This window comes from Suncus etruscus, chromosome 17 (assembly GCF_024139225.1).
Source record: "Suncus etruscus isolate mSunEtr1 chromosome 17, mSunEtr1.pri.cur, whole genome shotgun sequence".
Classification (NCBI taxonomy): domain Eukaryota; kingdom Metazoa; phylum Chordata; class Mammalia; order Eulipotyphla; family Soricidae; genus Suncus; species Suncus etruscus.
This window is the reverse complement of record NC_064864.1, coordinates 9,529,463-9,545,440: the sequence shown is the minus strand read 5'-3', so window position 1 is coordinate 9,545,440 and position 15,978 is coordinate 9,529,463. Positions and strand designations below refer to the sequence as shown.

Here is a 15,978-nt window from a genome sequence, read left to right as displayed (position 1 = left end):
TCGTGGTGGTGCTCAGGGGACCATGAGATATTGGGGATCGAACCCAGGTCCATCCTGGGTCAGTCACTTTCAAGGCAAATGCCTTACCTCTGTGCTACCTCTTTAGCCCTTAGCATTTTTAACTTGAAAAATATTGTTACATTAGATCTGTTCACCATGTCAAATATCACTTTATTAAATATGATCAAAAATGGCAGATAATACATAAAACCTAGAGTTAATATAAAATATAAATAAACATGTACACACATGCAAGAAAAATGTAATCATGCAAATCATACATATTCTATAGGAGTTTGAACAGAAAATTGAAATTAGTGCAGACTAAAAAGACAATCTAAGAGGATGAATTAGCACATTTACCTCCATCCAAGACTGTTCTCAGTTCATTTCTCTCTTTTTTTTTTATTACTTTATTTAATACCAAGGTTTACCAAGTTGTTCACATTACAGTTGTTTCTGGCATTCAACATCCCAACACTAAACCCACCATTATTAAACATTCCTTCCTCCATTGTCTTAAATTTTCCACGCACCCCCAAGCTTGTACCATTGTCTGACACAAATTAATATACTATATATTTCTTATTATACCTGATAATGAGATTGCTGAAAAAACTTCAGTAACAGAAAATTTATAAATAATTGTTATATTTCTCAATGAGGTAAGTAAATCATTGTCTGAAGATTTATAAAGCTAGTTAAATTCTAGTTGAATATTTGTGTTGTTTCTGTTTACTGAGTACATGGCTTTTGTGCTACTTTCATCTCTAATTTGGTGTGTTCCTGTTAGGATGTCAGGATCGAGAAATTCCAGGATCTGTGGAGCTGGGCCAGTGAATTTAAATAGTAGAGGTTGAAGGATTCGGCTGTGGCTGCTGAAGCTTCTGGGAGAACAGACGAGTTCCCAGAGATCTCAGAGTTTTCAGCCCCCAAACTGGCCTAAAGGAAGTTTTTGTCAGTTAGGTATCTCTACAGAGATCAGTGGTGAAGGAAGCAGTGAAGTAAAGTCGGGGCCACTGGTGTGGTGGTAGCAACTGTGAAGTGAGGGTGTTGCTGCTGGGGTTTCCACAGGGCTGGGATTCTGCCTACACCCTTCCTGTGGGCATTCCAGAGTTTTCAGTTATCAGGAGCAGTTGTTCTCTGTTCATTTCTATCCTACTACATTTGCTTAATTGCTTCTCCAAATCAAAGATAAAATAACCAGTTATAGAACTGAAATATGCCTGAGATGTTCTTTCTTAGAGATACAGGTAAATTCTTCCCAATTAAACTCAATATTTATGTGATTTTTATTGAATATCAGTAGTTTTTAAATTAGTTCTATTCGATATTAACCATTACCTATGAAAATATTTAATAAAACTAAAATTTAAATTAATACTTTGTAAGTAATACTATATTATGGTATACATCAATGCATTATGATAATATCTGGGTTGTTTTGTTTTGGGTTTTGGTTTTGGTTTTGGTTTTGGGATCACGCCGGTGATACTCAGGGGTTACTCCTGGCTGTGTGCTCAGAAATCGCCTCTGGCAGACTCAGGGGACCATATGGGATGCCGGGAATCGAACCACCATTGGTCTGGGTCAACCGTGTGCAAGGCAAATGCCCTACAGCTGTGCTATCTCTCCAGCCCAGTATCTGGTACTTTTGAACAATTAATATGCAGAAAGAAGGTGCAGACAGTGTAGAAATGTCTTATATATTGTCAGGTAAAGGAATCATAAAAGAAAACTATCTTAAACCAACATTTTCTTGGGTTAAAGAAATAAACAAGAAGCACCTAAATATTTACAACTTGAATATGTTACAAATTTTTATCATCAGTTTTCATTTTCCTAATTTGTCATTTGGATAATGTGACCACAAGTTCATGAACATTTTGCCACAGGAAAAGAAAGTGGAAGACCTACTTGCTACCAGGATAGCAAGTAGTGGTACCCCAGAAAGTTAAGTGCTAAAATTTCACTGGAAAGATATTATTCCTAACCAAAAGAATCACAATTGATTAGCAGTCTTAAAAGCTCTGAAAAGGAAGGATAAGACACTTTGGCAGCAACAACAGACATTGATCAAAGCTCAGATATACAGCTAATTCAACGTGAGGCATGCCAACAAGCCTTTTATCTTCAACCCAATCTTTCCATCTGTTAGAGAAAAAAAAAAATCATTGCAATTCTCGGGCTAGGGTGCTACGCCCCACAGTTTGGATTGTACAATTGGACAATTGCTTGGATTCTGGTACCCATTATAGAAGTGAGACATAAGGTCATGTACAGTGATTAATAGGGCCATCTCCTCTCATTGACCCCCCATACTTCATCTATTCTTAGAATCAAGCACAGTGAGACTACTTCAGAGTACTGTACTATTTTCAAGAATCATTGTATCTTGATTATTCAATTCTCTTAATCATATGTGGTTGTGAAAGCTTCTTGAGCCTGCAGCATTTGCTTAAAATTTGGATTTGGACTAGGACTTAGAAACTACCCAGTATGATCTTTCTTCAATGCATATTTAATCTACTAAAAATGTTAGATGTTAAACCAGAAATTCAAAGGGTTGAATAAGAGGAAGGAAGAATATAGGATAGGAGTACCAACCTTGAAGTCAAAGTTTACATATTATCTCAGAAATCTTGATGAAGTTGCTTATCTTTTCTGTACCCTTTTCTCTCATTTGTAAAAAAAAAAAAAGGGGGGGGGGAAATAATAATACTGATCCTTATGGCAGTTGTGAAGATGTACCTATAGTTCTTGAAATAACACAATATATAATAAACGTTGCAAGATGCTTATTTTCATGAGAATCCACTACCACTATGACTCTGATCATACTTATCTAATACTAGAAGATAAGTTACAAATATAAATTATTCCCCATTGTCAATCCACAAGTAATTATACTTTTCCTATGTAACATCCTTAAAAATATTTCATCAATGGCAGGAGAGATAGATAGTACAGGAGTAAGGAGTATGCCTTGCTTCTTCCACCACCTTGATTTCATTCCACACAACAGTAACACCAGATCCCTAAGCATCTCTGGGCGCAGCCATGGAAGCCCTAGAGTACTGTTTGTAGAGGCCTAAGTAATACCCAGCATTACTGGCCTGAGCTGTACCACATCCTCAGGTCCTGGCATGGAAGGAGCAATCTGATTGGTCAGGAATCAACCAGGGCTTCCTAAATACTACTTGTGAGCCTAAGAACGATGTTATCGAAGTAGTCAGGAATATATGATGTATGCCTGCATTCAAGAGGTTCTTGATACTATCCTTGCCATAAGAAAAAGTTCTCAGATAAACATATATGTAATTCTTAAAATTCACTCAGCAGTGACAGCCAAGCACAACTAAATTCAGAAATCAACAAAATCTAGAAATCAATAAAGTTGAATAACTCCACTCTTGGAGACTAGAGCTGGTAATGTGCTTGTCTTGCATGAAGTCAAACCCAGGTTCAATCCCAGCATTTCACATGGTCCCCTGAGTCTCACCAGGAGTGATCTCCAGGAGTCTAGGATCAGGAGGAATTCCTGAGTATCTTGGATGTGTCCCCAAAAGCAAACATTTTATATATATTCACATATATAAAACTTTTTTTTTTATCGATTGATATCTTTATTTAAGCACCACAGTTCAAAACATGTTTGGGTTTCAGTACATAGAAAAGTACATTAAAAAGTACAGGGCCCTGTGCTTGCCTTGCAAGCAGCCGATTCAGGACCAAAGGTGGTTGGTCCAAATTCCGGTGTCCCATATGGTCCCCTGTGCCTGCCAGGAGCTATTTCTGAGCAGACAGCCAGGAGTAACCCCTGAGCACCGCCGGGTGTGGCCCAAAGACCAAAAAAAAAAGTACATCCCCCTTCACCAGTCCAACATTAACAAGTAATTTAAGTTATTACCTGACCCATTTTATATCAATATTTTTACAACTTAGGCCCATCCTCTGTTAACAATGTACTAAAAGGTTGGGCTCTGACATAGATGTAATTCTTGGAAAGACTCGACGTTCAACTTTTCTTTGGACAGTCAAGATTGTTTTGCAATGGATCTTTTGTAAACTGTACTCCAACATACCAGTCAAAATTCAAGAAATAGACATTACTGTGAGGTGAAGAAACAAAAACATATTTGAACTCTTCTCATGCTGAAAAGTGCAATCAGTAAAGTTTGCCTCACTAAATATACCAAAAAATATTTTATCAAGAGAAGACTACAACTAATGGATACAATATTAAAAACTCAATTTACAAAGGGTCTACTACCAAAAATGAGTTTCAAGAATCACAGATAGTTCCTAGGATTCCTACATACAACTGTTTAATTGAAACATAAAGTATGAAACAGAAAAAAATCCAGCATCTTTCACATACCTATCTTAGAGTAGGTTTCCAAATATTAATTAAGCAAGTCTAATCACTATTCGTGAAAACTTGGATCTTGATTTTTTCAATCGATGTAAGTGACTTGAAGGAATTGTAAACATTTTGGCATACAATGGGTAATCTAAATATTATTATGATTGCTAGACAACATAAAATAAACATTTAAAGAAAAGAAATGAAAACCATAACAATAAAATAAGATTAAGGGGAAGAAGGCAAATGTTTTTAATATTAATCACTATTTCATAATCTACCTCTACTTAATACATGATGTTCTGAAACTATCAGAACTATTTAGAGATCAAGAGCAAATATTTTAAAGCTTTATAGATATGATGCATCTCGTAAAATGGTCTGAAAGCTCCTTAAAACATTTTAGATTGTGACCCAATAATGCACAAATAGGTATGTATGTTAAAGAAAGATGAATGCATTCCTATACAGAAGTTGCTAATTGAATTATATCTATGATTAATATTATACCTAATATTTACAAATGGAGAAAGCATGTAATGTGCATCAACTGCTAAATAGATAAGCAAAATGTGGTTTATTCCTACAGTGGAATATTATTCAGATATGGAGAAAACAGACACAAAATATATAACATACTATGTAAAGATTCTATTTTATAAAATTCTCCCAAATAGGAAACTTTGTAAAGAAAGTAGATTCATGTAATCCACAGTTATAGATGTGGAGAGATATGGAGAGGAAAATGCAAAGTAACAAATGACAACTATGAGTGTTCTTTTTAGGGTGATAAAATGGTTCTGCAATGTCCTGTGGTATTATTGTCATTAGTACATTATTTCTATATATTTACTAAGATAATTGAATTCATACTTTAAATAAAGGATTGGGTGCTGTATATCATAGCTTAAAACTTCTGTTAAAAAAAAGCTACAAGAAGCATATTTGACTTTAAGTATTCCTTTTTAATAATTACTTTACTTAAGCACCATGGTTACAACGTTGTTTGTGACTGAGTTTCAGTCATACAGTGCACACTACCCTTCACCATGCCTACTTCCCACCACCAGTGTCCCCAGTTTCCCTCTCATCCTCTGGGACAGACAATTTACCCTCTCTTCCTCCGTCCCTCCCTTTCCCCCTTCCTTCCTTCCTCCCTCTCTCTCTCTCTCTCTCTCTTCCACTCTCTCTTCCTCTCTTCCACTCTCTCTTCCTCTCTCTCTCTTCCTCTCTCTCTCTCTCTCTCTCTCTCTCTCTCTCTCTCTCTCTCTCTCTCTCTCTCTCTCTCTCTCTCTCTCTCTCTCTCTCTCTCTCTCTCTCTCCCCCTCCCTCCCTCCCTCTTTTCCCTTTTAGACACTGTGGTTGCATTATTGCTAATGAAGGGGTACCATGTATACCACAGCTTTGCATTTGGGTGGGTCTTTTTTATTTTTGTTTTGTTTTGGGACCATCCCCTTTAGCGCTCAGGGGTTACTCCTAGATCTGTGCTCAGAAATCATTCCTCGCTGGCTCGGGGACCATATGGGATGCCGGGAATCAAACCACTGTTAGTCCTGGGTTGGCTGCGTGTCAGGCAAACGTCCTACTGCTGTGCTATTGCTCAAGCCCTTGCATATTTTTTAACTGTTCTGAGACTACAGTTTCTGAATTCGTTAGTGAATAAGGGAGCTTCCTAACAAATTAGAGACAGACATGATCTCTTTGAAATTATTATAAAAAAATTGCAACCTATGGAGAGAGAATTTGTTGTTTAACCTAAATTGTAATGCTCTCCAGTACAAAAAAAAAAAAAACCCACAAAACATTGACAGTATTCAGAGTCTATATTCTTGTGTGAGAAAGTTTCACTAACCCATATCTGGATCTGAAACAAATATTAGAAAAGCTTATCAAACATAAGCTGACTTTTGCTGATTCAGAACAATTATATAAGAAACTTTGGTCATATTTGTTGGTTACTTGTTACCTTTGGATTGGTCCTTATATTGCCTTCTAATTAGATGTCTCTCGATTGGTTCCTTTGGTCTACATGTTAAAAAGATGTCTCCCCATTGCCTCTTTTTTTTTTTTGTAGTGTATGTTTTTTTTTTATTTTTATTGTGGCCAAAGTGAATTACAAATCTTACACAGTGATATTTAAGGTACACAGTGACAATAAATGAGGGCCTTTCCACCACCAGTGTCGTCCTCTCTTCATCCCTGTTCCCAAGCATATATCCCTTATCTCCCTCCTTTATCCCCCAGAATGCTGGTGTAACTAAAAGTATATATGTTAACACTAATGTAAACCATTATATTTTGCAGTTCCAGATATTTTTACTAGTGGTTTCTTAAAGGTTTGGAGTCAAAGGAGCACTGTAAAAAAAATGTTAGTGTGGCAATTATCGTTTGCATGGGCCCACCAAAGTATGGGGGTCATGGAAAGGAAAAACTTTGGCCTAAGTACAAGGAGACCCTACCCCTGAAGCTTCCTGACATAAGACCATTTCTAGGCTCCAGGCAAACTAGTTTGTCCAATCCCGGTCATTGTCTGTAGTGCCCATACAGTTATATTTTTCACAGTCCCAATTGCCTCTTCATCTGACTTTTTCCCTTCCCATAAGGGTGGGCCTTATTCTTCCCAATAAAAGCTGCTTTGGAGGCATGGAGAAGGAGATGCCATCTCAGCTCCAAGTGGTAGTAACTGGCTTTTGGGGGAACAGCTTGCAGTGTGAGTTTCTGGCCTGCTATTCCTTGTGGATTATTTGCTGCATTGGAATTGCTTCTTGGCCTGCATCTCTTGTCCTACCCGGACTCGGGGCAAGAGGATCCCTCTCCCACTCTGGGGACTGTGGAACACACAATCCACCATTTCACGAAATATTTTTTTCAAATTTCCTTTTTTTGGTTTTGGTTTTGGTTTTTGGGTCACAACCGGCAACGCTTCAGGGGTTCAGAAATCGCCCCTGGCAGGTACAGGGGACCACACAGGATGCCGGGATTCGAACCACCATCCTTCAGCATGAAAGGGAAACACCCTACCTCCATGCTATCTCTCCGGCCCCTTTTTCAAATTTCCTACTGAAAATATTCTTCCTCTATGAAAACCCTCCCATTGTTTTATTAATTTTCTCCATATCACTTAATACAATCTATAATGATCAAATGTTTAACAGTGTTATCTGCAACCCCCAGCTAGAAGACAAGTTCTATCACCACTCTATTCCCTATGCCTACCACACATGTTAGTAGTGAGTCCTTGATAAATATGTACTTAGTATACATGAATCACTATGATCTAAGTCATAGGTACGTTTTGTGATAGCAAAATATCTATCTTTCTGCCTTGGATTATTCCTTGAAAAGGAGTTGAGATACTTAGCTTCCAGAGAACAGTCAGCATAATGGGCAAATGACTCAGAACTGGGTAGGCAGCTACATAGACTTCTTTGCTCTCGGGCTGGATGTCCATTGCTATGGACCCAAGTCACATGCCAGTGTTCCTAGAGGGCCTTTTCTGTAGTGTATAAATACATCAGGGCTCATTGCTGATCTCAGACAGACCATCTTGGAAACTTTCCCACAGCGTGCTCAGTGAATAGGACTTTTTTCAGTTTGATAGCAAACAACACCCAGAATAAAGACTCTACATCTACACACAAATGCCTCCATATTATAAAATGAAGAGTCTCCTTTTGAGGGGACTCTCAAAGCCTGACCTGAGTCTCTATAAAAGTAATTAATTCAATGTCATAACCTAGGGCTAGCAATTGGTCAGTTTAGCTCAAATGACTTTTTTTCTTAAAAAAAAAAAAGCTTTAGGATTTATTTTAGTTTAAATAACATGGGTACAGTGGCATTAACTTGTATGGCTTCGGTGTACATAATTACTACACCTCACTACTGTACTACCAGGGCTCTCTACCACTGACTATCACTCCCAGACACTTCCTTCTTTTCAGTCTCTCTAACCATGGCCTGGTAATAATATTGCATAATCAGAGACCCAGGATTTGTCATTTGATTCTGTATGTTCTCTTATTTTGTTTCTCTTAGAGACAACTGATGAATACAATTTTCTAGTATTGGTTTTCTTTCTTATTTATTTCACACTTATATGGAACAATGGATATCAATGACTCTAAACTACATTATAGATCTGCAGGTTTAGAAAAAAAGAAAACATTATTCTCAAGGCGTGGTTTTTTGATAAGTGTACATATGCCATGGATATATTTGCTTGTTGAATATATGAGTGCAAGACGGGATGTTTCACTACAGTGCTAACTTGTCTCCTTCACAATAACAAATCAGTGAGCTAATGAATTTTTCTGATAACTAAGTAGTTCAGAGCAAAGTTCTAGAGGCAGATGGCCTTAAATTCAGGGTCTTTTTGGTTCTTTCACTTCCTAGCTGTGTCATTCAAGGATGCACTGTGCGAATTGAGGCATTTACTTACTTCCTCTCCTCCTATATCTTCTTATCTATAAAACGGAAATAACTCATAGATTTGTTAGCACCAATTTAATTGTGTAAATGTATGCAAAATATTTAACACACATTCCAGTTCTGGTACTTACTTGCCATTTATAAATATTAAAACTTTTGGCAGACATTTTCTGACCTTTTTCAAATTCCAAATCATGCATCAAAGGGCCATAGAACTGGGAAGAATTCAAGAACATGAGATTGTATCAACTGTAGATGGTTGAGCTCGAGCATGGCTAGAAAAATACATCTATATTGGTATTAGGCTAAGAAACACCATCATGTTCACTTTGAGGTTGAATCATGTTCAATATAACAGAGTTTTCAAATTTCGTGTACCTGCAAACCTATATTAAAACTGAACAATGTAGATTTTTAATTGGGGGTGGGTGGGCCACACTCTACATGCTCACAGGTTACTCCTGTCTCTGGGCTCAGAAATAACTCCTGGCAGGCTCGGGGGAACCATATGGGATGTCAGGGATTGAACCTAGGTCCATGCAGGGTCGCTGTGTGCAAGGCAAATGCCCTACCGCTGTGCTATCAATCCGGCCCCAGTTTTTTTAAATTTGTATTCATTTATTTTTGCCACACCTAGTGGTGATCAATGTTTACACTTAAGTTCCATATTCAGGGGTCACTCCTGGTCTGGGGACCACGTGTGGGTACAGGGGATCAATCCAGGTAAATCAAGCAAATGCCTTAACCCTTAAAACTATTGTGTTGGTCCACAACTGAGGTAGACTATAGTAGAATATTGAGGTGTATAAAAGCTTAGAAACCAACTCAATTTCCCTAACCCATACTGCATATATATACATATGTATATGTGTATATATATACATTTATACCCAATCCACGAGTTTTATTACCATTTATACACTCAATTCTGCTAAAGGGAGTTACAAGACTCTTAGGTTACATAGTCTCTTAAGCCTATTTCTGTGTTCTTGCTGTTTACAACAATGTCTTATATTAATAATCCTTTCAGAATCCATGTTGCAGCTCTAGTACTATAGCACCATGTTCCTTCTCGAGTTTGCGACACAAATGTTTTGAGGGCTTCAGGGCTTCATGCCTGCAATCTGGAGGACACAGTCCAAGAGGCACTTGAGCCTTAGGTTAGTTCCCAGGTAGGAAGCTCATTTACATACACCAAAAAGGTTCAGATAAGATCCCACTTGGGAGGACTTTGTCCAACTTCAGTCTGTGCAATTTTGATATTTTTTAAAAAGATGTCAAGCAGTAAAATATTAAATTTCATTTCTGGGTGGTCTTTCACTTGCTAGAGTGATTTATTTCTCTTCTCTATGCTGTGCATCTGAGCATTTCCAGAACCATCTAGAAGTGCCTATTACTCTTAGCTAGGCATGGGAAGGCTCCCTTTATGTTTTTTTTTTCATTATTATATTTTTAAGTGCCATTTATTTTCATGTAAATGTCAATTCCATTCATTTAATATTCACAGTCTTTCCATGAGATGTGAAAACACAATATATATTATACTTATATTGTCATATATGTTATATTTTATAATAGATATAATGTATTATATATGTATGCTTCTCCCACCTCTTTATTTTTATTAGCAAAGTAGTATGAGAACCCATAGAGGGGGGCTGGAAAAATAGCATGGAGGTAAGGCATTTGCCTTGCATGCACAAGGACAGTGGTTCGAATCCCACCATCCCATATGGTCCCCCAAGCCTGCCAGGAGCGATTTCTGAGCATAGGGCCAGGAGTAACTCCTGAGCACTGCCAGATGTGACCCCAAAAATCAAAAACAAAACAAAACAAAAAAGAACCCACAGAGGTTGATCAACTTATCCAGAGGTCCCAGATCCATTGAGCAAATAGTTGGCAGGAACTTGTAGTGTCTGTGGAGAACGCTCCACTGCAGTGCTTGTTAAAACTGTATTATTTTATATATAGTAATTTATAATATATAATAATAATAATCACTGGGGAATCTGGTTACAAGGCAGATTCTCAGTTTAGTAAATCTGGAGGGAATGAGAGCTGCTTCCTGTTTAACAAGCTCCCAAGAGTTACTTCCTCTAGAAGTCTTTAGAATAATTGTTCACAGAAACTTTCATAATTTCATCCCCTAAAGTTCCCGCAACTAAAATTCTTTCTTTCCTTTTTCCCTCCCCACCATCACCACTACTCGCATTAGACTATGAATTCCATAAGAGCAGAAATTTTTTATTTATTTTTCTTTTGGGGGGTACACCCAGTGGCAAAAAGGAACTCAACAAATGTGCTTGAAATGCTATGGAAAAGTGACTTGTCTTTGATCACCAAGTCCCAAACCCAACATATTAAGACTGATTAGTTATTGAAAAAGAAGCACGTGTCACATATCTTTCATTGCTTGAGTGCTATTATAATACCTACTTAAAAATGCCAAGTCCCCAAAAGAACATAGCCAAAAGAAGTACTGTGGGATAGACCAGTTTAGACCTGTACCTGCAAAACTCTGCCTAGATTTCAGCGAATATAGTTGCATCTGTGGACCAATAGAATAGACCACTGTGAAGTAATTCTATGTTCAAGGTTTAAGTATAGAACAGAGTCATTAGGGCTTACGAAAAATCAGCTGGAAGAGAATTCACATATCTCATTTGCGTGCCAAACCAGCAATGCACTGTGGATTGTGTGTTTTCTGTATGTCAAATACTAGGCTAAGTACCTTGCACTCTTTATCTCATTTCACCTTCTCTGCAAATGACCTTGTAGTTATCTTCTAGGCACAGAAGTAGAGGCACAAATCATTAAACTGTAGGAGGTGAAAGGAAGATTTGGAACCAAACAATCTGGCTTCAGAGTTGAAGCTTCTGGCTACATTGCTTATTATCTATAAACACCTGGAAAACAAAACAATTGCCTGAGGCTGGGAGTCACTTTGCCCTTCTGACATATTAGCTTCCAAAAAGAAATCCAAAACAGATGGAGAAATATGTCACATTTATAGGAAGTGGCCCTTGTATGCAAAGGAAAGTGTCTGATAGCTAAAGTAGAAAAGGAATAGGCTTTTCTGATACAGCCAGTGTTCTATTTAACTCTATTTAGTTTATGACTAACCTTCTAAGGCCACAGCAAGGTGAAGAGTCAGTTGAGAAATAAGTCACAAAGGTTGCAAATTCCTTTTACACTTCATCAAATTTCTTATGAAATCTTACATTAATGATTGGGCCAAATCTGGGAAGACGGTTGTTGCAAGAAAGAAATCAGAATTTTGTGAAGCAAGTGCCCCTAACACACACACACACACACACACACACACACACACACACACACACACACACACACACACACACACACACTCCATTCTCCAAATAGAAAAAATAAAGAGAACTTTGTTTTTCAAGAACTTAAAAAACAGAAGTTTGACCATTAGATTTAACATTGTCAGAAAAATAGGAAATGAAAATAGGGAAAGAGAATGCAATGTCTAATGGAATAAACTTGATTTCGTTTCTTACCTCCCACCCTCTTTGGTTTTTGGGCCACACCCAGTGATGCTCAGAGGTTACTCCTGGCTCTTTGCTCAGAAATTGCTCCTGGCTTGGAGGACCATATGGGATGCCAGGGGATCGAACTAGGTTAGCACGTGCAAGGCAAACGCCCTACTGCTGTGCCACTACTCTGGCCCCTTGATTTTGCTTCTTGGTGATAGTTAAAATGTGGAACAAAAAATATATAAGAGAAAATAGGGACAATACTAAAACACACCCTGAGGATGTAAAATAATGCATTATTGTAAACAAAAAGTTGATTCCATGGTTTTGTTTGTTTATTAAACTTTTGGGGGGCCACATTCAGCACTGCTCAGGGTTTACTCTGGCTTTGTGTGCAGAAATTGTTCCTGGTGATGCATGGGAGATGTTTGGGGGGTGGGAAACATATGAGATGACAGGGATGGAACACAGGCAGGCCACACTTATTATTTACCTTTAAGGATTGTGAAGGTCCAATGGCTTTGCCAGTTCCTAGTTACAGTCTCAAACTAGCATAAATCCTCCAAGATTTAGTTTCTTTAGCAATAAAATGTGGGAAACAAACATCCACTTTTTTTAAATTACTCTAAACTTTACATTAAACGATATGCTGTGAGCTTTAGTTTCAAAGAGAAACTTAACAGAATCTAAATCCTGTTTTCCCTCCTTTCTCAAATTGTTTATTTATTGGCATTTTGGTTTGGGGGCCACACCCGACAGTACTCAGGGCTCTATGCTCAGAAATCACTCCTGGCAAGCTCGGGGGACCATATGGCTTGTCGAGGTTCAAACTCGGGTCGACCACATGCAAGGCAAAAGCCCTAACCATTGTGCAATCTCTCTGGTCCCTCTTAAATTGTTTGTTTTGTTTTGTTTTTGTTGTTGTTCTTTTGCTTTTTTTTTAAAAAGCATCCCTTGCTGGAGCAATAGCACAGCCAATAGGGAGCTTTTCTTGTATGAGACTGGCATGGATTCAATCATTTGTACCTCTTTTGATCCCCAACCACCTCCAGGAATGAATCCTGAGTGCAGAACTAGAAGTAACCCTTGAGCATTGCTGGGTGTGACTCCTCCCCACTCCCACAGCCCCCGCCCCCCAAAAAAACTCTGAACCTAACTACTTTTTTTTGTTGACAGAAATGTAACACTGTTCAAGGTTAAGAAAACTATGTGGGGTGGACGGATGAAGGCAAAAAAACAAAAACAAATACAAAAAAACACTAATATATCTACACAAGGATGAAAAGAATGCAAACAAGTGTCAACTGTTGGCATATTGTATGGAAATATGATCACATATTAAGTTTGACATGTTAAATACCATGTAGGTAATTTTATGTTTGTTTTGTTTTGTTTTGGGTCACACCCGGCAATGCTTAGGGATCACTCATGGCTCTACGCTCAGAAATCACTGTTGGCAGGCTCGGGAGACCACATGGGATGTCGGGATTCGAACCACCGTCCTACATGCAAGGCAAACACCCTACCTCCATGCTATCTCTCCAGCCCCACCATGCAGGTATTTAATCCTTAAAAGTCAACAGCCGATCCAGGACCAAAGGTGGTTGGTTCAAATCCCCGTGTCCCATATGGTCCCCCGTGCCTGCCAGGAGCTATTTCTGAGCAGACAGCCAGGAGTAGCCCCTGAGCACTGCCGGGTGTGACCCAAAAACCAAAAAAAAAAAAAAAAAAAAAAAAAAATCAACTTCAAGGGAAGGGAGAGATAGCACAGTGGGTAGGGCATTTACCTTGCGTCCAACCTGGGTTCAATTCCCCGGTATCCCAGATATTCCCCAAGCCTGCCAGGAGTGATTTCTGAGTGCAGATCCAGGAATAACCCCTGAGTACTGCTGGGTGTGGCCCCAAAAATAAAACAAAACAAAAGTCATCTTCAAGACAAGAAAGAAAATGCCAGGGCTAAGGCACTTCAATTCAATTTGGCCATGACCCTGGTTTAAATCTTTGGTGCCAGATATGGTCCCCAGAACACTACCAGGGGTTATACCTTAGCACATAGTAAGAAATAGCATCTGGGCACATCTGAGAATGGCATAATAGCTCTCCAAAATAAATAAAAAGTCAACATCGCTCATAATTTCAAGTCAAACATTTTATTTAACTTGCAAAATACTGGCCATGTTATACATGATGAAGTTTTTTGGTTTTTTTTTTAGGATCACACTTGACTTTTTCAGGAGTTACTCCTGGTTTTGTGCTCAGGAATTACACTTGATGGTGTTTGGGGATCCCAGGGATTGAATCCAGGTTGACCATGCCAAGAAACCATCCTATCTGCTATACTATCTCTCCGTTTCCTAAATGATAAAGTTTTATGAAAAATTTATTCTCCTTTTACTCTGTCCATTTTTTAAAATAATATCTTTATTTAAGTACCATGATTAAAAACATGTTTGTAGTTGGGGTTCAGTCATAAAAAGAACACCCCCCGGGGCCGGAGAGATAGCATGGAGGTAAGGCGTTTGCCTTTCATGCAGGAGGTCATCGGTTCGAATCCCGGCGCCCCATATGGTCCTCTGTGCCTGCCAGGAGCAATTTCTGAGCCTGGAGCCAGAAATAACCCCTGAGCACTGCCGGGTGTGACCCAAAAACCACAAAAAAAAAAAAAAAAAAAGAACACCCCCTTTCACCAGTGCAACATTCCCACCATCAATGCCCCCACCCCCTGCTTGTATTTGAGACAGGCATTCTACTTCTAATATAGCTTCATAAAGAGAATTGTTTCAATGTATGTGAATATTTTATAAACCAAAAATTACTAAATAATACATAAGGTTGGGTCACATTGTATTTTTGTAATGTCCTTTGGCTACTAAAATAGAATACTAAGAAATTAAAAACCACTAAACATATGAAAGGACAATGCTCTAGTCACTGGAATTTAATTTAAAGTGTACATGGAAAGTTAAGAAAGTCATGTTCTACGAAGTTATAACAACATACATAATAGTCATTAAATCAACAAAGATAACAAACAAAATTTTGAGTAGTCTTCCCACAATTTCATCCTCCATACTTGTGGGGGCAGTAGTGGAAATTAATATCCAGTTTTTACACGTCATATCCACAGTTTCTGTTTCCCTAGAGAAAAAAAGAAAAGTATCGTCAAGTAAACAAATTGATCATCTGGATTAGCTAAAATCAATCAGGTATTTTCAGTGTAAAGAAATTTTTCTAGGAAGATCTTATGGTCTTTACAATTAACTCATGAACTAAAATATTTTTCTCAATGGATTTAATATATTTTATTCACTTTTTACTAGTTTATAATGACAATTATAGACATTTCTATCCAATTCCCTTTCTTTTTATCCTGTCATACTGTCTTTATATAACAGCCTAGAGAACTATCAGTATGATCATTCTCTTTTCATGTTATCAGTAATGAGTTTATTTATGAAGTCTTAGCTGCAAAAACATTCATAGATCTATTTGGCATCCATGAAGTTTCTGTTCCTCAAACCTGTAGAGTTGGCATAGCCAGGAAATAAAAGTTTGAAGACTTGGGAGAGGCAGACACAATGGAATATTATGCAGCCGTCAGGAGAGATGAAGTCATGAAATTTTCCTATACATGGATATACATGGAATCTATCATGCCGAGTGAAATAAGTCAGAGGGAGAGAG

At 38.0% G+C, this 15,978-nt stretch overlaps 1 protein-coding gene across 1 annotated transcript; it reads right to left on the bottom strand.

The window, feature by feature from the left end:
• Positions 1–15,272: 15,272 nt before the first annotated feature.
• Positions 15,273–15,413, bottom strand: MRLN (myoregulin). Its single transcript, XM_049790531.1, has one exon. The coding sequence runs from the start codon at positions 15,411–15,413 to the stop codon at positions 15,273–15,275; it is 141 nt and encodes a 46-aa protein (XP_049646488.1).
• Positions 15,414–15,978: the final 565 nt, after the last annotated feature.